This window comes from Salvia hispanica, chromosome 3 (genome assembly GCF_029641045.1).
Source record: "Salvia hispanica isolate PSC_SH4W2 chromosome 3, Shi_PSC_v1, whole genome shotgun sequence".
NCBI classification, from domain to species: Eukaryota; Viridiplantae; Streptophyta; class Magnoliopsida; order Lamiales; family Lamiaceae; genus Salvia; species Salvia hispanica.
The window spans coordinates 9,760,596-9,779,917 of record NC_142694.1 but is presented as its reverse complement, the minus strand read 5'-3'; the positions used below and the strand labels follow the sequence as shown (position 1 = coordinate 9,779,917).

General features: G+C 36.0%; 3 protein-coding genes and 1 non-coding gene across 12 annotated transcripts; 2 read left to right on the top strand and 2 right to left on the bottom strand.

The window, feature by feature from the left end:
• The first annotated feature begins 129 nt into the window (after nucleotides 1–129).
• Nucleotides 130–1,329, top strand: LOC125213478 (alpha/beta-Hydrolases superfamily protein). Its single transcript, XM_048114049.2, has one exon. It carries the CDS (start codon nucleotides 265–267, stop codon nucleotides 1,216–1,218), a length of 954 nt encoding a protein of 317 aa, XP_047970006.1. The 5' UTR covers nucleotides 130–264; the 3' UTR covers nucleotides 1,219–1,329.
• An 863-nt stretch (nucleotides 1,330–2,192) lies between these two features.
• On the bottom strand, nucleotides 2,193–2,264 carry TRNAQ-CUG (transfer RNA glutamine (anticodon CUG)). The gene has a single exon. It is a non-coding gene; the product is annotated as a tRNA-Gln (tRNA).
• Nucleotides 2,265–3,116: 852 nt separating this feature from the next.
• LOC125213200 (helicase-like transcription factor CHR28) lies at nucleotides 3,117–10,907 on the bottom strand. 8 transcript variants are annotated; one of them, XM_048113598.2, is made up of 12 exons: nucleotides 10,466–10,907; nucleotides 9,505–9,547; nucleotides 8,845–9,306; nucleotides 7,314–8,386; nucleotides 7,062–7,130; nucleotides 6,525–6,602; nucleotides 5,593–6,445; nucleotides 4,886–5,016; nucleotides 4,574–4,795; nucleotides 3,838–4,443; nucleotides 3,546–3,755; nucleotides 3,117–3,467 (listed from the first exon to the last, which is right to left on the bottom strand). In XM_048113598.2, the coding sequence occupies exons 1-12, from the start codon at nucleotides 10,601–10,603 to the stop codon at nucleotides 3,363–3,365; spliced, it is 3,990 nt and encodes a 1,329-aa protein (XP_047969555.1). In that variant the 5' UTR covers nucleotides 10,604–10,907; the 3' UTR covers nucleotides 3,117–3,362. The 8 variants fall into 8 exon arrangements, with proteins under 8 accessions (XP_047969555.1, XP_047969556.1, XP_047969558.1 ...); XM_048113599.2 differs by having other exon boundaries at nucleotides 8,845–9,270; XM_048113601.2 differs by having other exon boundaries at nucleotides 8,845–9,222.
• Nucleotides 10,908–16,110: 5,203 nt separating this feature from the next.
• On the top strand, nucleotides 16,111–18,173 carry LOC125209172 (protein GID8 homolog). Of its 2 annotated transcripts, none has more exons than XM_089069307.1 (5): nucleotides 16,111–16,198; nucleotides 16,323–16,414; nucleotides 17,484–17,615; nucleotides 17,732–17,888; nucleotides 17,990–18,173. In XM_089069307.1, exons 1-5 carry the CDS (start codon nucleotides 16,111–16,113, stop codon nucleotides 18,109–18,111), a joined length of 591 nt encoding a protein of 196 aa, XP_088925433.1. In that variant the 3' UTR covers nucleotides 18,112–18,173. The 2 variants fall into 2 exon arrangements, with proteins under 2 accessions (XP_088925433.1, XP_088925434.1); XM_089069308.1 differs by having other exon boundaries at nucleotides 16,320–16,414.
• The last annotated feature ends 1,149 nt before the right edge of the window (nucleotides 18,174–19,322 follow it).

Genomic DNA, 19,322 nt, shown 5'->3' with positions numbered 1-19,322 from the left:
TTGACTAAGTGTGCATTACCTTTAATTTTCACTGTTTATGTAAACCCCCAAACAGCAAATAAGCTTTATGCAGTTGACCATAAGTCATGGAGAAATAAATAAACAAATTGTAAAATATTTATGATAACAACCCCCACAATGTCAAAATCCCCCACATCGGCAACAACGAAAAAAGAAAAGTAAGGGGTGTTTGCCACCACATTATTCTGGTCAGAACTTTCTAGGAAGCAACTTTGATTGAAAAAAAGAATCCAATAGAGAGAGATGGAGGAAGAAAAGGCTGTACCTCATTACTGGGGAGAAACTCCAGAAGAAGAGTATTACAAAGCACAGGGAATCAAATCAAGCAACTTCTACTACAAAGCAGGCAGTGGGCTAACCCTATTCACCAAATCATGGCAGCCAATCAAATCCGGGGCCGGGGCTCCACGCGGCGTCATCTGTATGGTCCACGGCTATGGCAATGACATCAGCTGGACCTTTCAGGCCACCCCAATCTTCCTCGCCCAGAACGGATTCGCCTGCTTCGCCCTCGACCTCCACGGCCACGGCCGCTCCCAAGGCCTCAAAGCCTACGTCCCTAACGTCGACGTCGTCGTCGATGACGCCCTCTCCTTCTTCGATTTCGCCATAGCCCAAGATCCAATTTTGGAGAAACCCCCAAAATTCTTGTACGGAGAGTCCATGGGCGGGGCCATCTGCTTGCTGATGCATTTCAAGCGGCCGGAGTTTTTCAAAGGCGCGATCTTGATGGCGCCCATGTGCAAGATCTCGGAGAAGGTGAAGCCCAGGTGGCCGATTCCGGAGATCCTGACGGCGGTGGCGAGGTTCGCGCCGACGCTGGCGGTGGTGCCGACGGCGGATTTGCTTGAGAAATCGGTGAAGGTGGGGGAGAAGAAGGTGATCGCGGCGATGAATCCGATGAGGTATAGAGGGAAGCCGAGATTGGGGACGGTGGTGGAGCTGATTAGGGTTACGGAGTACGTGAGTGGGAGATTGAGGGATGTGGAGATTCCGTTTGTGGTGATGCACGGAGATGCTGACGTGGTGACGGATCCGGAGGTGAGCAGGGAGCTGTATGAATTGGCGAGGAGTGAGGACAAGAGCATCAAGATTTATGAGGGGATGATGCACTCTCTTGTTTTTGGGGAAACTGATGAGAATGTTGCGATTGTTCGTGCTGATGTTATTAGGTGGTTGGAGGAGAGATGTGATTGAAACTGAAATCATCTCATATTTACATTTCATTCATTATATTCCAACAATCTTCATTCTACTTCTACTCTTATGTCTTCAAAATTTATGTTACTCTTCTTTCCTCCATTCTCATTTCTCATGTTTTTCAGTTGCTATGCACAGAGTTGTGCTAGGCTTCTATCTGTTAGTACATTTTTCACAGAATACAAAGTGCAAACCACCTCCAAAGCCTATGCATATTGAACTATATTTTCATGAGTCTTGTAGATGGCACCATCTAAACAGAACAGGGGATTGAAAGTTTCTAACTCATCTCCTTAGAAAACCATAGAATAGAAATAAGTAACAGAAGAATGCAGATGAAGAAGAAAAGCTCAAAATAAAATTAAAGACAATATATATGACATGAATGATAAAAAAATGAATAGTACTAGCTAGCATCATATTTCAAAAAGAATAAAAATGAGTAATAGCGTCATATTTCAAAAAGAATAAATTAAAGACAATATATATGACATGAATGAAAAAAAAATGAATAGTACTAGCATCATATTTCAAAAAGAATAAAAAATGAGTAGTAGCAAAATGATTAGTACTAGCATCATATTTCAAAAAGAATAAAAATGAGTAGTAGCAATCATATTTCAAAAAGAATAAATTAAAGACAATATATATGACATGAATGAAAAAAAAAATGAATAGTACTAGCCTTATATTTCAAAAAGAGACAATATATATGACATGAATGAAACAAAAATGAATGTACCATATTCAAAAAGAATAAAAAAATGAGTAGTAACATCATATTTCAAAAAGAATAAATTAAAGACATATATGACATGAATGAAAAAAAAAATGAATAGTACTAGCATTATATTTCAAAAGGAGACGATATATATGACATGAATGAAAAAAAAAATTGAATAGTACTAGCATCATATTTCAAAAAGAATAAAAATGAGTAGTAGCATCATATTTCAAAAAGAATAAAAAAAAGTTCCCACCGAGACTTGAACTCGGGTTACTGGATTCAGAGTCCAATGTCCTAACCACTAGACCATGGGACCTTGGTGTTACTCTTAGTGTATACATATTTATATATAACAATTAAAGGAAGCACATTATTTTTATACATACCTTCACTTCTCTTGATGAAAAATTATAAGTACTCGGTTTTAGGGGTGGGAAAATGGGTGACGGGTCCCACTTTACGGGTTTGGATAAGGTTGTGATTTTTTTTTCAAGTACTGGGCATTACCCGATAGTTTGAATAAAGGTCATTCATTCCGCTCTGTAACCATAACTCCACTTGTCTAGGCCATAGATTTAATGAGCGGTATTTGAATATTTTGAAGCATTTTGTAGTTTTTGTAATGAGTAATCAGTAGCTAGAGCATCTCCAAGGGAAGGGTAAAGGGATAAATAACTATCATATTTACTTTTTTATCAAAAAATTTCATGCTCCAATGGAAAGGGTATATTTTATCTTTACATCTTCTTGGTATAAAGGGTAAAATGTTAGTAGTAGTTATTTTTATTTGTCTTTTTAATTTATCTTCTTTTCTTGGAGTATATTACTTTTTGGGAAGGTATAATCACCTTTTTGAGAAAGTAAATGAAAAATATACCTTCTCAATTTACCTTTCTCCCTTGGAGCATGCGCATGAAATTCCTCGCTAGCAGCCATGGTTTGACATTGAGTATTTAAGTTTTACAGTTGTTATAATCCACTTTGCAAGTGGAGTGAAGTTAGACACTACCAAATTTATTTGTGGTTCTGGAACAATAACTGAGATTATTATGAAGCTCATTGCAAGAATAGGTCTCAGTATTTAGGTTCTGGTGAAGATGTAGGGGTATTTTCAGCCCTCCTTGGTTTGAATACATTTACTAGTAACTGAACAGTGAATACCAACAAGTAGGAAAAATATACTCCATAGACTAGAAAGATATGTTTATGTGACGGGACTCTATAAAAGCTATACACAAGAAGATAGCAAGTGATTTGCTTCTCTGTAAACATATTAACAATCTGTTGTCAAAAATCTATGCACTCTCTTCTAAGGCTAATTATCTTTTCTAGTAAATGCTAGCTATCAATCAAGCTTTTCAAAATGCTGTAAAATGTTAGCATGTCAAAGAATACTCAGTTAGAAATGTCTTAATCAACCCTGAAATAGATACTTCAAATCTTCCACAGTGAGCCGAGTTTGTCGACCACCCGTCTCGTCCTCACCGAAGGCAGATGCAACCATCTCTCTCTTCTTTTCCTGAATAAAAGCAGAGTCACAACATAACCCAAACAATTACATAAAGGGGATGATATTATTCCAAGTGAGAGGAGGTACCTGCAAGGCCAAAATGCGATCTTCTACTGTATCCTTCACGGTCAGCCGATAAACTGAAACAGGCCGTGTCTGCCCGATACGATGTGCTCTATCTATAGCTTGGTCTTCAGTCGTCGGATTCCACCAGAGGTCAAGGAGGATGACGTGGCAAGCAGCCACCATGTTCAGTCCAAGACTAGCGGCTTTCAGAGACATGATCATGACAGTAACCTAGCACAAAGTTCGAGTAAACATCACCTTGAAACTTGCAAAAGACTAAACTAATCCACAGCATGCCAAAAGAGTAACAAACCTCTGGACGACTTTTAAATTCTTTCACTGCCTTGTCTCTGGCAGAAATAGGCATTGTTCCGTCAAGTCTGCGGTATTGAATGGATGAACTTTTCAAATAATCTTCAAGCAAATCCAACATCCTTGTCCACTGGGAGAACACAATTGCCTTCTCCCCTGCAACTTTAACAGAACTATGAGGAACATGTTTTATGTCTGGAGTTCCATTCTCTCCCACTGAGTCACAATCATGCAACAAATCTGAACATCCTTCATTCGGCTCTAAGAAACTCAATGTGGAGGCAGGAACATGTGGCTTAGACAAACCCGCCAAGAGCTCCATAGTAGCTTTAATTTTAGAAGAACCTTCTGGATAGCTTGATGAACAAGATCCAGAAACTTTAGCAAGCTCAGAATCAGAGCAGTTGAAGGTGTGGTTATTTTCTTGTTTTGTGTTATCTGATATAGCATTCCGTAGTGTGGTGATAGAAAATATGTGTGAGGAAGTAACGCGAGTTTTGCAACTCTTGTAGGGACACTGGGTATCATCACCAATCATATGCTCACAAATGCACTGGTTGCAAAAGACATGCCCGCATACAGTTACTACAGCATCTTCAGGTGGATCCTGTAATGTATTCACAGTATAAGATTCATACGAGTCATGGGTCCTCTACATTACAACTCAACAATTTAAAAAATTAAAAAATTAAAAATAAAAACTGATGACAGCAGAAGAAATAATTTTATATACTCACACTGCATATCCCACAAATTGCCAAAGAGCCTTCCAAACGATTCAGAAGGAAGATGTTTTTCTCCAGGGGAAAATTCATAGCCATGTTAATGGAGGAAGTCGTTTGTGTACTAGAACCGAACCCCTTAACAAGAAGAGGGTGGTCACAAGCCTGTCGAAGCCGCAGAAGCATTAATAATATGTTCACATAGTTCTGTTTGACTGTCCCTGCTTTTGCATATTCCTGCCAATAGCAGAAACAGAGGTCAAGGAGTTACAAAATTAACAAAGATACTTATAGACAAAATTGCATATGATAGTATTGTTAACATACTGCAAATTGGGCCTTTGAATCAGCCTCAAGTCTGAGATAGAAATCGCGCTCCTTCGTGGAGAAATCAACCCTTTTCAATTCTATAGTTTTCGGTGGAAGATCAATAATTGGTTCCCCATCGATACAAGTACCTGAGTCAAAGTTACCACAAAAATAGTATTACGCTCCAGAAAGATGCTTCTTCATTTATGTGAAATATCCACATTTGTAGAAGCCAGAAAACCTAGCTGGGGCACTGCATTTCTAATCCTATGGTTTAGAATTAAACTACACAACAATGGGGAAAAGTGTTTTTTCTAAATATAAACTCACACGTGCTAAGCTTGCTCAGCTTCATCGCAGTAGGTGACTAGGTGGTATAATAGACTATCAAGTGCACAAGAAAATAAGGTGAAATCAATTTTGTAAGTTTAAAGCACACGCAACTTGTGAGAGTCCAAAAATAAGCAATTCCACAATCATGCGCATGAAACAACAAATCATAAGAATCAAATTCACCAAAACCTCATTTCAGGGAAGGGTCCATAGCTCCAAATGCAATTTTGGACAATGGATAACTTGTTAGATACATAAAGCAAGTTAGAAGTGTAGGAACAGAAGGGGGGAGAAAGTGAAAAGCAAATAAACTGGTCATAGATATTGAGGGCAAGGGAAATATAGACTAGAAGCTAGACGCAAGAGCGGTTAGAAGATGGAGATATTCTTACCTTTTGTTCGGCGCAACATGATAGTCTTCAGCACTGCTTGCAGTTTTTTGTACCCAACCGTAGGATTCCTATGGATTGGTGACTTCAGATGCTCACAGAAATTCTTAAAAGTAGCATAAGGTTCATGCCTGAGAAATCTAAAGTAGCTATAAAGATCATCTATTGCATTCTGAATTGGTGTGCCGGATAAGCACCACCTACGCTTAGCACGAAGTCCCCAGCAAGCCCTAGCTACTTGAGTTCTGTGGTTTTTGATGGTTTGAGCCTCATCCAGTACAACCCTATACCATCCAACCTTGGCAAGAGGGCCAGATATAGTTTCAAGTAATTCATTATCAATTTGTTTCTTACTCTTCTTACTCTTACCTGACTTATTAGAAGAAGTAGTTTCAGGTAACTTCCTTTTTTTACTAGATGAGAATCCATTAAAAGGGGTGCCAAATTGATCATCATTCTCATCAACAACAGGCTGCTTTGGCACCTCCATGCTAACAATAGCATATGTTGTAATCACCACATCATATTTAGCAAGCTCAAGAGGATCCTTAATGCGGCCGCTTCCATGGTAAACTAGAACAGAAAGATTAGCTTCCCTAGTCACTTTATTGAACAACTCTTCAGACCATTGCCGGAGAACACTTGTTGGACATACAATAAGGGTGCCAGCAGGCGGTCTACCCTTTGTTTGCATGTTAGTCTCGCACCCATTGTAAGTATCAGAAGCTCCATTTTCCTTGTCCAGATCACACATCTCCATTTGACATTGTTTCATAGTATTAGCTACCGGTGCTTTGAAAGAAGGTGACCTCTCTTTTAATATCAATGCAATAGTTGACACTGTCTTGCCAAGTCCCTAGCAGAACAGATATAATAAAAAGTTAATGCCGGTGATTGATTATATACCCTTTAGAAAGAAAAGACCATAAAGCAACCTGATCATCCGCAAGAATCCCACCAGAACAACATGCACCTTTCGTCTCTTTGTTAACCATCCAGAATAAAGCAATGCGCTGCCCATTAGCTCAACTAGAGTCAGTAGGGATTGAGAAAACTATCGTCGAATACACATTTGGACAGTCTCTGTTGAAGCTTAATTTCTATATTGTTTAAAAAAGATAATAAACCAAAAAGCCTTTTTAATTCAAACACCAATAAGCACAAATTTTTATATGGGTAAAGCAGTGAATTCTAGCCAAGGGGCATTTCATGGATAAGGAGAACTCAATCGTAGGAAGGAATAAGGAGGACGATACAAAGTGAAAATAGTCTTAAAAACTCTAGGCAACATCATCTCCCACAAATCACACCCCCTCCACCCCCCCCCCCCCACCACCCCCACCACCCCCACACATACACACAAAAAAAACAGTCTTCACCCAAGTCACTACTCCTCAATCCTCCAGATCATAAACCAATCAGATGTGTGTATACCCCTGGAAGAGCCAATAACCAAGTAGGGAACTTCATACCTGGTGTTTCAGTAGAGCCACAGCCAAACCATCAGGTGGAATAGCTTCTGATTTTGGCTGAGAAAGATCCTGCAACATATGCGAAACTTCACCATGGTCAATCATCCAAAAAAACTAACTACGAACTTTCATAGGGAAGGCATGAATAACAATTTACTATAGCTGCAGAAAAGCTAAAACGGCACATCAAATATGATAACAATAAATTTTAGAACATGCAACCAACATATAAGGTCTGAATTATGGAATCACCTGCACAGCAACTTGGAAAATAACCCGTTCATCATTTGGCCTAAGCCTTGAATGCCCCATTGTCATCTGGTCAACAGGGCCTATCGATGTTGAATATTGTGAAGCAGCCAAGAACTTTTCATTTATTGTAACAGGCTTTGAGGCTACTGCTGGTGTACTCATATCCTCAAGAATACAAAGATCAGAGTCATCATCAAGATTGATGGGCTCTAATGTGTTACTTTGAACCCTTTGGTAATTGATGTTGGGAAGATAAAGATTGTTGAACTCTGATACCTCAATTTCCATCTTCTGACAATTCATTTCTGCCTTAACTGGCGCTAATGGCCATAAGCCAGGTTGACATGACACCAGAAGATCAGAATTACCATCCCGAGCAACAATACCTATTTTTTGGTTGTTAGTCTGACCAAACATACCCTGAGGAAGGAAATCACTCTCCAAAAGCATGTCCTCGCCTTCATCCTCTCTGCATGAAATATAGTTCTCACATGAAACCGAAGAGAAGGAACCAGATGGAGACCATTGTATACTTTTTACAGCGGGCTGCTTACTCAAATCCCCATGATATTTCCTACAGGCCATGTCAACAACTTCAGATGCTCTAGAAACAATTTCATTGGTGGTATCACCTCCTGTCTGGCTAAAGATGCATGACAAAGAATCAGGAGAAAGATCTTTTGTCTCTGCCTGCAATGCATTCATATCTCTGGAATAGCTAAATCCAACTTGGCCAATTAAGGAAACACTTCTACTACTCCCACATTCAGCTGTACGGTCCCCAAACTGAGAAGCAGCCACATACATGTATGGTATTGCATTTATGGAGACATCGCTAAAATTTTCTCCTTCATCCTTAGCATTGACCATCCTACCTCCATCACAAGCTAAGGATTGAAATCCAGAACTACGAGAATCATAGGATTGACCATCTGAGCCGAAAAGGTGCATGCCACCATTTTCAGGAGTAAAATCTGGAATGTCGACTGTATTAATTTCACAAGAACTGGACTCCGTATGGGAAAGTTCCAGAGAAATCCTATCTCCATCAATAGCTGAGACATCCTCCCTGTCTGCAGCAAAAGACGGATGATTAGTTTTTTCATAGGTTTCTGGTCATATATACAAACAATATCAAAACCTAGTATTCCCATCCCATAAAATAGTGCACACCTTGATGTGGCACGGGTTTTAATAGAAGTTAGGCAGTGTTTTGTGAGAGGAAAAATGGCCCCACTTTGTTGTATTTGTGTTAGTTAATGTAGATAATGGTGGGCCATAATTATTGTTTTGTAAATAAGTACGCAAAATTAGAGTCAAGTAAAAAGCAAAGGTGTCAAGAAAATGAAAGTTGAAAAGTGTACACTATGTTGCAGGACATCCCAAAATGACAAAGTGTGCACTATTTTCTGGGACGGGGGAGTAACTTTTATTGGAAAATATGTAAATATATTCTTGATGAATGAAATTTAATAATTTATGCACAAATAGAACAAAAACACTAGAATGAAGCATTAAAATCAAGACTTACTTTCATAGTGAAAATCTAGCCCAGAGTATCCAATCAGATCCTTATCATGGTTCATGTGAATATCAGCATAAGACTCTCCATCATGAGTAACATGGTGGGTGCCATACGAACCCAATGGGTCACAAGAATTGGACGTCCCAGATGGAGGTCTGCCACCATCATTTTGGTTGCATGATGATGGCGTCCGGGGACAACCAACTATAAAACTATCAGAACGGCCATTTTCTTGGACCGATATTCCGTCAGTGGCAGTTATAGAGCAGCTCTCAGCTTTACTGAACTGCAGAGAAGGTTCTCGCATTCCAGCACCCACAATAGCAGAAGAAGCTCCTGCAGATCCTGAGATGCCATCTGAACTTCCAGTCCTAGAATCTGAGGCTTCAGAGTTGTGTGAGGGTGATAGTACACTAGATCCTGGTATCTCAGCTTTTGACAAAAATATATCGTTTGAATTCTGAACTCCTATCAGAAATAAATTTGGACTTGGAAAATGAAGCATTTATAGCAAGATGCAGTAAATATTAGTATCATTTCACTTTGAAACCAAATGTTTAATCTCACTAAAATAATTTGCCCATCTACCCTTAAATGTACCCAGAAAAATCGATCAATGGATGGCAAAACAAATTTACAAATCTATAAAGGCAGCTGCTTACCAACCTTGTGGGACATCAATAAAAGATAGGTCTTCCAATATATTACCCTGCAAATTAACAACAACTGGAATCACAACTTACGCACTCACCTAAAACTTTATAACAGTGAAGTAATTTTCCAACAGTGCAACGAAAATTATAATTTAATCCAGATTGTCGAAGCAGACAAGTAATCTAACAGAGAGCATCGAGAAGATACAAGAAAGAGAACAGAGATGGAACATGGGAGGAATTGGAGTGAAACAATGTCACAAAAGCACTTCACAAATTGTTAACGAGATGGAGACTTGATGGCAATTGCAAGAGGTGGAACTTAATTCACCAAAGAACTATGCTTTCATCTTTGTATGAGGCATAAGGCATAACAGCATGCTGCACATATTGCATGACCAAGCCAAGCAATTCCCCATCTTACATTAGAAAATTTCCTCCAATTTTACAAAAATATAACAAGGAGAATCGTCCATTAAGATGACAGAACTCAAACTGATAGAAACGACTTCTTCCAAAATAACATGGTAAACTTAAATTCAGAAAAATAAAATAAAAGGATTTTCACAAGAGCATAAGAACCGGTGGAAGTTAAACCCATTTTCAGTTGGTTGTAACATAAAATTCTGCCGCACAATCAGATTAATACATGATATGCATGTAGAGAAATATTAGACATACATCATCAAACACAATTACTCATAACACACTGACGAAATACACAATATAAGTCAAATCAGATAAATCCGAATAAAATAAAGTCAATTACAGAGTAATGCTAGAATCATGCGCGGCCATATCACACACTCCTCCAAGTGGCAAGTGTTTAGAAGCATTAATCTATTCAAGAAAGGAAAAAGCTAGTGATCACCAACTTATACTCCCAATCCATTCATTGCATTCAATAAATACACTTCACATATAGCAAATTCCAATTATGTAAGTAGAAACTGATCCATGACCACAAAAATAACCTGCGAAGGCGAAGCGGGCGCGCCCATGAGTTCCCAGAAAGAATCAAAATCGATGTAAACATCGTCGCTTTCATCGTCCGCGCTAAACATCACATCCACAATCCCCGATGATCCCTCCTCAGCGTTCGCCTCCAACATCTCAATTTCCACCCTTGTCGACTAAAACAATCAAACCCTAATTTTCCCACCAAAAAGAATTAAATTCCCAACTCCTATTATGGGGTGCACGGGCATGCACCAGCGTCAACGTATTTACACAGCGGCAATCAATAGAAGATGCGAATCGATTGCTAAACAGAAAATTCAGCGAATTTACTGGGAAGATTTCAGCAGAATTTCAGATTTTTGAAAGACTTTACGATTAAAAAGAGAGGAAGAATTTGATTTCTTAAGAGGTGAAAGGGGGCGTAGGTTAACGACTTTATTGGTTTATTTACACTTCTGACTAATCTGCTCCTCAATATTTTGTTACTATGAATTTTAACTTACGCCGCCTTGACTCTTTCTTCATAGGATTAGGAATAGGAGATGCATGCTTTTTAAAATCATTCATTGATTATTGAATGAATCTTTATTTATTACTACTACCAATTTTACTATGAACAAATCAATTGTTTTTAAATCTCTCCAAATCAATATGGAATCTCTGCCTTGTTTATTTCATCCTCTTGTCATTAATTAAATAGGAGTAATAATGAACCCTCCTAAATTAGCCTTGATTGCATAAAATCCTATGTGGTAGATAACTAAACCATAGCCAAAATTTACTACAACTAGGAACGTGAATCTTACTGTATAACTTTTATCAGATTTTGGATTAGTTACAGGTTAGTGAATTGTAATTTTATAGATTAAAAAATTAAATCCCATCTCTAAAAAGCTAATAATGAAAATTAATACATGTATATTTTATTTTATTAATCATTAGTAGTATTATATACATAAAATTATGTACATATAATATGTAATTATGTACATAAAATTAGTATATATATAATATGTAATTATGTACATAAAGTGTAAAATATTTTATTAAAAAAAACAATTTTACGTAACATAATATTAATGATATAGGAGTAGTTTAGGGATGTAATCAATTGCTAACTAATTACCAATTTTAAATTGAGACCAATTTTCAACCATTAGATTAGAATATCTTGTGGTTAATATAATGTCAAGTGAAATATATTTTAAATTTAAATAATTATTAATTAAATTAAAAGGGTATTAATGTCAAATCCTTTATGTAGTAATTATAACTAACTACTTTCTCTCTCCTCAAAATCATCTCAAATCTTTAAATTTACGTAACTCTCTCAATTTAAATTATTTTTCGCAAAAAATATATATCAAATTAAAGATAATTTAATAAGGATTCCAACGAGATCTCAATTGCATATGTTCTGACGATGTTCGGGTGATGAAATTTGATAAATTATATTTCAATTTTCGTACATGTTGATAAGCAGCTATTTTCAACAAATGCAACAAAAAATCTCAATATATTGTAGGCAAAATCTCAATATTATGCATGTTCAATCTCAATAAAAATGTATTGATATTCTAATGTCATATTGTTGATATTTGTAATGCACAATGTTGATATAAAAAAACACTAACGAAAATTATCATATGATAACATAATGACGATATTACCCTTTTGTTGATATTTTGTCTACTATTTATTGAGATTTTGTGAGCTTTAATCTCATCCACTCATTTTAAAATCCAAGGATGGAGATTTAGTCTTGATTTTGAATTAGGGTGCTATAAGCACTAAAATAGGACCCGGAGTAGTATATAACATGTTGGGGTTTGTATACTAAAAGATGTTTCGAGCGTACATGCCTTTGTACAGTCAGCTTGTGCATGTATACGAGAAACGCCACGTCCACTTGTTTACCTAATTATGAGAATAAATAATATAATATAATGGTTTATTATTAAAATATGATAAACAAGTCTAAGGCTTTTTACTAAGAAGGTCAAGTAGGGAAATTCGATGAATCTCCTCATGAGTTTTCCAGTAGGGGACTTGGCCAGATCTAGTAAGAAGAAAAACGTATTCACAACCTAGATAGGCTTTGGCTACCTATTGGTACGGTTGCGGTGTTTGTGATAATTCTCTCTTACCTAAGAAGAGATTAGTAACACCGGTGTGGTAAAGCACTGAAAGGATCTAATCTGAAATGTATTCTTTATTGCTATCTACTGAAAGAATATATTTTAGAAAGTTTAGTATTTTCTAGTCTATGATATTAATATCAATATTGTTTATTCAATCAAACGCCACTTTGACTTATCAATATGTGAGAATTTGTACGTAACTCAAGTTCATGATATCTTGGGTGGTAGTAGTTGAATAACATGAAAGTATTGGAATATTATTTCATAGAATTCGCGTGCCCAGTGTGGTATGATTAAATCCCTAAGGGGCGATCCCCAAGAGGTGTTTGAAAAAGGAATTTATTATTCAAAAAACTGCGCAGTTGGAATTTATTCCACGAATAATAAATAAAGTTTCAAACTAGAAAAACTCTTTGGAGAATTAATTTAATTATAGTCACATAGCAGACAAAAGAATTAAATTGACGGATCAAGATAATCTTAAACGCGGGAAATATTATAAAATAAAATGGACCCAAGTTATTTGTAATTTGGTGATTTAAGTGGGAGTGCAATATTATTCTTTAGTGGAATAAAATAATATTCTATTGATAATATATTAAATCATGGGTCATTTGATTTAATTAGTAATTTATCTAATGGGTGAGCCCAACACTTAAGTCATTCCATGGATCCCCATCCTAGCCCAACAAGTCCATTATAAATAGTGATGAGATGTGGAAACCCTAGTACACCACAAGTCACACCTCTCAACCCTAACCCTAGCCGCCACTAACGTGGCTTCTCTCTCCCTCATTTTGGCTCGATTTTCGAGCCTCCAAGTAATAGGGAGCTAGGGTTTTTGGTTTGATCTTGTCTTGTTCATTCTAATCCATAGAATTGAATCGAGATAGATAGATTGGTGTAGTGTTCCTCCTAGATCTCATCAAGACTATTTTGGTTGTTCAAGATCCGCCCACACGGATGAATAGCCAAGGACTAGGGAATAGGTTGGAAGATTCACGGTCGATAAACCAAGGATCTCCGGGTGGTGCAGCTAGCAACTTCGATCCTATGATGGATCAAAATGAGGTAACAATCGAATCTACATCAAATTGCATGATTATGTGTTTATTTGATGTTATATCTATAGATCTATGTTTATTGCATGAAATTGGAGTCGAATGCATAATCACCCAAATAGATCCGATCAAGGACCTGTTTGATTTCTGTGTCTTCCTCTGCGGTAGTCCCAACATAACAATCATTCGCCATATATCAATCTAAAATGTAAACATTTGAGTAATATTTTTTGCGCGTCCATAATATATCTTTGGAGCTTTAAGATGAGCCTTCACTTTGAGTTCATATTCTTCAAAACTTCACCATCTAATAAAAATGTATATAATATTTTATTTTTATTCAATAATTTAAAAGTTTTATAACAAAAATATAATCTCACCACCCAAATATTCATGTAACCAATTATGCGTGCAAAGAAGAGTTTGTAGTTTTTTTTAAAATTAATCTATATATGTATTTATTTATAACGATTGCTACAAGATTGAAGAAATATTGTGGTGTTACTATTGTTATGAGCATGTTGAGGATGTTACTTTGTTATGAGAATGTTAAACATATCACACGTCTTTCTAGCAAATTTTTCAAAATAGGATGCATGATCTTTGTCATGTTTGAGGAATAATACATTATTGAATATTTATACTTTTAAGTGATAAGTATAATAAGTTGATATAGGTTTATCTATTTGGAAGATAATATGTCAAACAAGCATAAAAGTAATCAATATATTAAAGTAGGAGTAATTAAAATGGTAGATAACTTAAAAAGGAGAGCTAGAAAATAATCATTGGACAATTGAGTTCCAATTTTTTGGATAGCTGATGAATTTGTATATCATGGATAATCACCTACCTCCAAGATATTTTTGCACTATTTAGGAACATTTTTACTTTTTTCATTGTTATTTTAATCTTCGTTTTGTAGTGGTCATTTTCCTTTGGTTTTAATATTTCGATTATTGCATGTAAGCTACTTGTGATTTTTCACATATTTTTAATAAAATAATCAGATAGTACTATATTATTTTGATGGCAAATCATTCGCAACATATGTTTTCTTGAATTGAATGGCCTTGAAATATTCAAGCCCAAATGCCCAATCATAGCAATAGTGAACTCTTTCAACCTATATATTGCGTCACCGAGAAGATTTGTGAAAATTCATTTGAGAGAAAAGATATGAAGATTTGGTCAGAAACAATTTATTTGAAAATTTATTTTAAATGATGATGTTTTAATTCCTCTTAAATTACTATACTCTGGCATTCTACCTAGCTTTATTGGTGTCCCAAGTTAGTTTAAATTTGGCCTTTAACTAAAAATAGAAAATCGGATCAGGTTTAAAGCAATTGACACGATTTACAAAGTTCATAATTTTTAATACTTAATCTGCTAACTTGTCATTTCTGTATGTTTAAAATATTAACACGATTATTTTAGTATATTAACATACTTATTTCTTTTCGTGTTGACAGTTATATTTAAATATCAAAAAGACATAAGTATATCACCTAAAATACAATTGGCGTCACAAGTTAGTTTAAAATTTGGCCTTTAACTGAAAATAGAAGATCGGATCAGGTTTAAAGCAATTGACACGATTTACAAAGTTCATAATTTTTCATTGTTAATCTGCTAACTTGTCATTTCTGTATGTTTAAAATATTAACACCACTATTTTAGTATATTAACATACTTATTTCTTTTCGCGTTGATATTTATATTTAAATATCAAAAAAACATAAGTATATCAACTAAAATTTGTATTTACATACTAATATCACGTCTTAACATTTTTAATATAAAAATTTAGTAAGTTAGAGTTATCAATTTAATCTAGTTAGAAAAAATCTAATAGTAATATAATTGAAATTTAGTAACACTTTTATTTAATTAAGTCACCACGTTCACCTAGTAATATGAGAATTAAAATAAGTAGTCTAAAATGATGATCCTAATTTATGTACACTAGAGAGTAATCGAAGAAGTTGGTAGCCTTGGGTTTATTTTCTACGTTGCTGTGGACATTGATGCAATTGTTCTCTTGTCATCATTATCAACGCGGCAATGGTAAAATCACAGTATTTATTCACAACATCATAATTTGTATTGGTGTTTTCGGATGTGTTTTTGTTAGTTTATGTTACATTTATTTAAATCCGTTTTTTAATTTTTATTTCTTACTGGGATATCATGGATGTGTCAAAGCTTCGATTTTTGGTGGACAATTGGTCTATACTGCGAATTATTCACGACAATGATCGAGGATATCATTCTTTAGTTGGCCTAATTAAGTGGTGTTTACTGTCTCTGTACTGATTGGGAATTGTAATTTCTACATTTCTTTATTGGTGGCAATGCTTAGTTTTTTTTAACTTACAGGCATTGTTGAAAAAGGTTATAACTAGGGAAGAATGGGAAAAGAAGCTCAATAGTGTTACCACCAGGATCAAGGATATGAACAAATTGGTGATGAATTTTCTGGTTACACAGGGTTATGTTGAGGTTGCGGAAAGATTCCAACTAGAGACGCATCCATTTCATTGTTCGAATTGTTTAGATGTCTATCATCCTCTATTCAATAATGTAGCAGCAATACTCATTAACTGTGGAAAAGTAGAATTATCAGATTTTGTTACTACCTGGAATTCCTTGTTGGAGAATAGCAGATATAGAGCTTGCAACTATCACAGATCGTATGGCAGTACAGAGTGGTAATGTGGAGGACGCGATTGCAAAAGTTAATGATTTGAACCCTGAGGTGAGATGATTTATACAAGGAATTGAAACAATGTGATTATTGACTTCTTCTGGTGGTATGGTAATGCCAATATGATTCTGAAATGCTGAATAGGAAAATACATACATAAGCTAGTAATGCCATTTCTCTGCTGACTGATACTTTATGAAGCTCTCATAGAGTCATCGATACACAACTACTTCATTGTGCATATGACTTCCTTCTATTGCTTAGTTTAGCTTGGTATATTAACTTGTAATGATTTGAATAAAATGGCTTCCCTCAAAATGCTAGAATGAGATAGTGAGTGAGATGCATAGTATTAAATCTCATGAAATCAAACACCCTTGCATTTATAAGGAGTATGAGACTATGCTAGGGTGTACTTGCTTTGACCTTCCTGTATATAACTTTGTTGCTGCCTTCCCCATTCACACTAACAAGGAATTGGGCAGTGGTATCAGCATTTCACCCTTTAAACTTGATAACATTTTTTAATTTTGTTCTTGCTCTAGCTGTTCATCAATATGGTAGTAGTAGTAGTATTTGTTTGCCAATAAGAGCAAAAGCTAGATTTTAACTCTTACTTATTAGGTTCATATACGATGCTCGAGGATAAATCTCTTGGCAAATACTATATTGTGCTACTTTGAGCTGCTGCTGATGAGATGACACCAATAACGTCTCTTTTCCAGTTGCATGATAATTTTCTTGATCTGTTTATATTAATGGGCAATGTTCTTTGCCGAGAGCACATTGTGGACGCTTCCCCTTGAGCCGAATATTAAAATTAACTGGGCGGATCATCTATGACTATATCACATATATTACTGGAGTAATTCATAGCATGAAAAATCCTATTGGATGCTGGTAGCTGTGATCTTCTTCTGCTCTACCTTTTCACTTTTCAGCAACTTAGCAGCAATATGGATTGTGAATGAATTAGTGAATCAGCTTGTATGTATCTCAAATTCCTAGTCTGCCCTGATATGTGCATCTTTCTTTATCTGCATCGACTAGATTTACTAGCTTGGATTTATTGGTTTCTTATCAAAGCTATTCAATCTGAGTTCTTGGGCTTTAATTGCAGACATTGGACACAAACCCCCAACTCTTTTTCCATCTCCAACAACAAAGGTTGATACAACTCATCCGCGATGCCAAGATTGAAGAAGCTTTGCAGTTTGCTCAAGAACAACTTGCTCCAAGAGGGGAAGAAAATGTAATATTTTTGTCTGTTTTCCTCAAGCACGCTTGCGGTGTATCACTAGAATGTTCATTCAGCACAGTTATATATTGTTAACGGAATTTTGATCATACGGACATCTTTCGTTTCAGCAATGTTTTTTACAAGAGTTGGAGAGGACCGTTGCGCTGCTTGCATTCGAAGACGTTAGCAATTGCCCCATTGGCGAGTTGCTAGATATATCACAGCGCCTCAAGACTGCTAGTGAGGTTAATGCAGCTATCCTCACTAGCCAATGCCATGAAAAAGGTCACAACTTTTTCTTTGTGCAAAACTAATATGGTTCTTGCTTTTGGGTGACTATGTAAAGTGTAGAATTGTACTTAATCTTTGGTTAAATTGTGTTACAGATCCAAAACTTCCGAGCTTAATGAAAATGTTGATGGGGGCTCAAAATCAGCTGGATGAAAAGGCTTCTTATCCTCGACTTAATGACATTTCTACTGCAACACTCGAGGATCCTTCTCTTTGACACCACTGCAACATCACTTGTAATTATGCTAGATTTAGTAGTGCTCATGTTTCTACTTGTGCAATAACTATTCTCTCTCAAACTAGCTACTTGCGTCTGTGAAATCAAATGAGTATATTTTACTTTCCTATATATCTAAGTAATCTCCAACATAGCATGCATTACAAAAAAGATGAGATACTAAATTCACAGTAGTTATACAGCAAAACAAATTGCAAAATTGCACTCACCTCATTCCACCCACACAACATAAATCAAAACAGTAATTTCTGAGGAATCTCTAAATTTTTCAAGGGGGAAATCTGTATAAACATCTTGGTGACTTCCATCATCAAAGTTAAGAGCATAACTATGAGGATCATACTGAAATCTCAACTGCTGTCTTCTCCATTTCCTCATTGCCTTCTGTATTGCTGCTTTCATCCTCCACACTAATCTTCTGCACTCCTTCCTCCCATTGCTCTGCATCCACCCAATTCTTCCCAATCCCATCTCCAAATAAAGATTCAATTTTTAATACGAGTATCAAATTTGCTGAAATCAGAAACTCCCAACACTGTAAATGTGAAAACCAAACAAGACAAAGAATGTGAAAAGGAGGTCAAGAAAATGAGAGAAAAGAACAAGAATGATTCTTGCACTTTATGTAACAAGTAAAAGCAAAATGCAAATCCTTTTGGTCTTGTGAACAAGTTGTGAATGCTACCACTACTAGTACGCTTTTGTGGCCTCGGGGCACTCAAATTCCATCGCCCACACACTCTAGTGTGTGTGTTTTGGAGAGAGAGAGCAGTGGGAAAAGAGCCTAGTGAGGGCTAATCACTGCCAAATTTGTTAAGGCCAGTGAAAGGCATTTGTCTGTGTCTACCAATATTCAAAGCTTCAACCTTTAGCATTAAATGCGAACGATCCCAAGGCTTCATTGTCCCCCACCTCATCTAACCATATTCTTTTCAAATACTTTGTGATTTTATACTGATTAATTAAATGTTTTGGTTGCATAGATTGTGTGATATTACCACTACTACTACTATACATGTTTATATCAACGAAATACATTCGTGTGATATTAGGGAGTACTAATTTAATAGTACTATCATTCTGCATTCTATGCATTGAATGATATCAACAATATGCACATAGCCCCTACATCGACATTCATTAAAATTGGGACCGAATAAAACAGTAGGTAACGAAAAAAAGAAATCCAC

Coding starts and splice junctions, on each gene's coding strand:
- LOC125213478 (XM_048114049.2), top strand. CDS start 265: ATGGAGGAAGAAAAGGCTGTACCTCATTACTGGGGAGAAACTCCAGAA.
- LOC125209172 (XM_089069308.1), top strand. CDS start 16,111: ATGAACAAATTGGTGATGAATTTTCTGGTTACACAGGGTTATGTTGAG. Junction 16,415..17,483: donor TTAATGATTTGAACCCTGAG/GTGAGATGATTT, acceptor CTTTAATTGCAG/ACATTGGACACAAACCCCCA. Junction 17,616..17,731: donor CTCCAAGAGGGGAAGAAAAT/GTAATATTTTTG, acceptor CTTTCGTTTCAG/CAATGTTTTTTACAAGAGTT.
- LOC125213200 (XM_048113598.2), bottom strand. CDS start 10,603: ATGTTGGAGGCGAACGCTGAGGAGGGATCATCGGGGATTGTGGATGTG. Junction 7,131..7,313: donor TTTTCCAAGTTGCTGTGCAG/GTGATTCCATAA, acceptor CATATGTTGCAG/GATCTTTCTCAGCCAAAATC. Junction 3,756..3,837: donor AATTTAAAAGTCGTCCAGAG/GTTTGTTACTCT, acceptor ACTTTGTGCTAG/GTTACTGTCATGATCATGTC.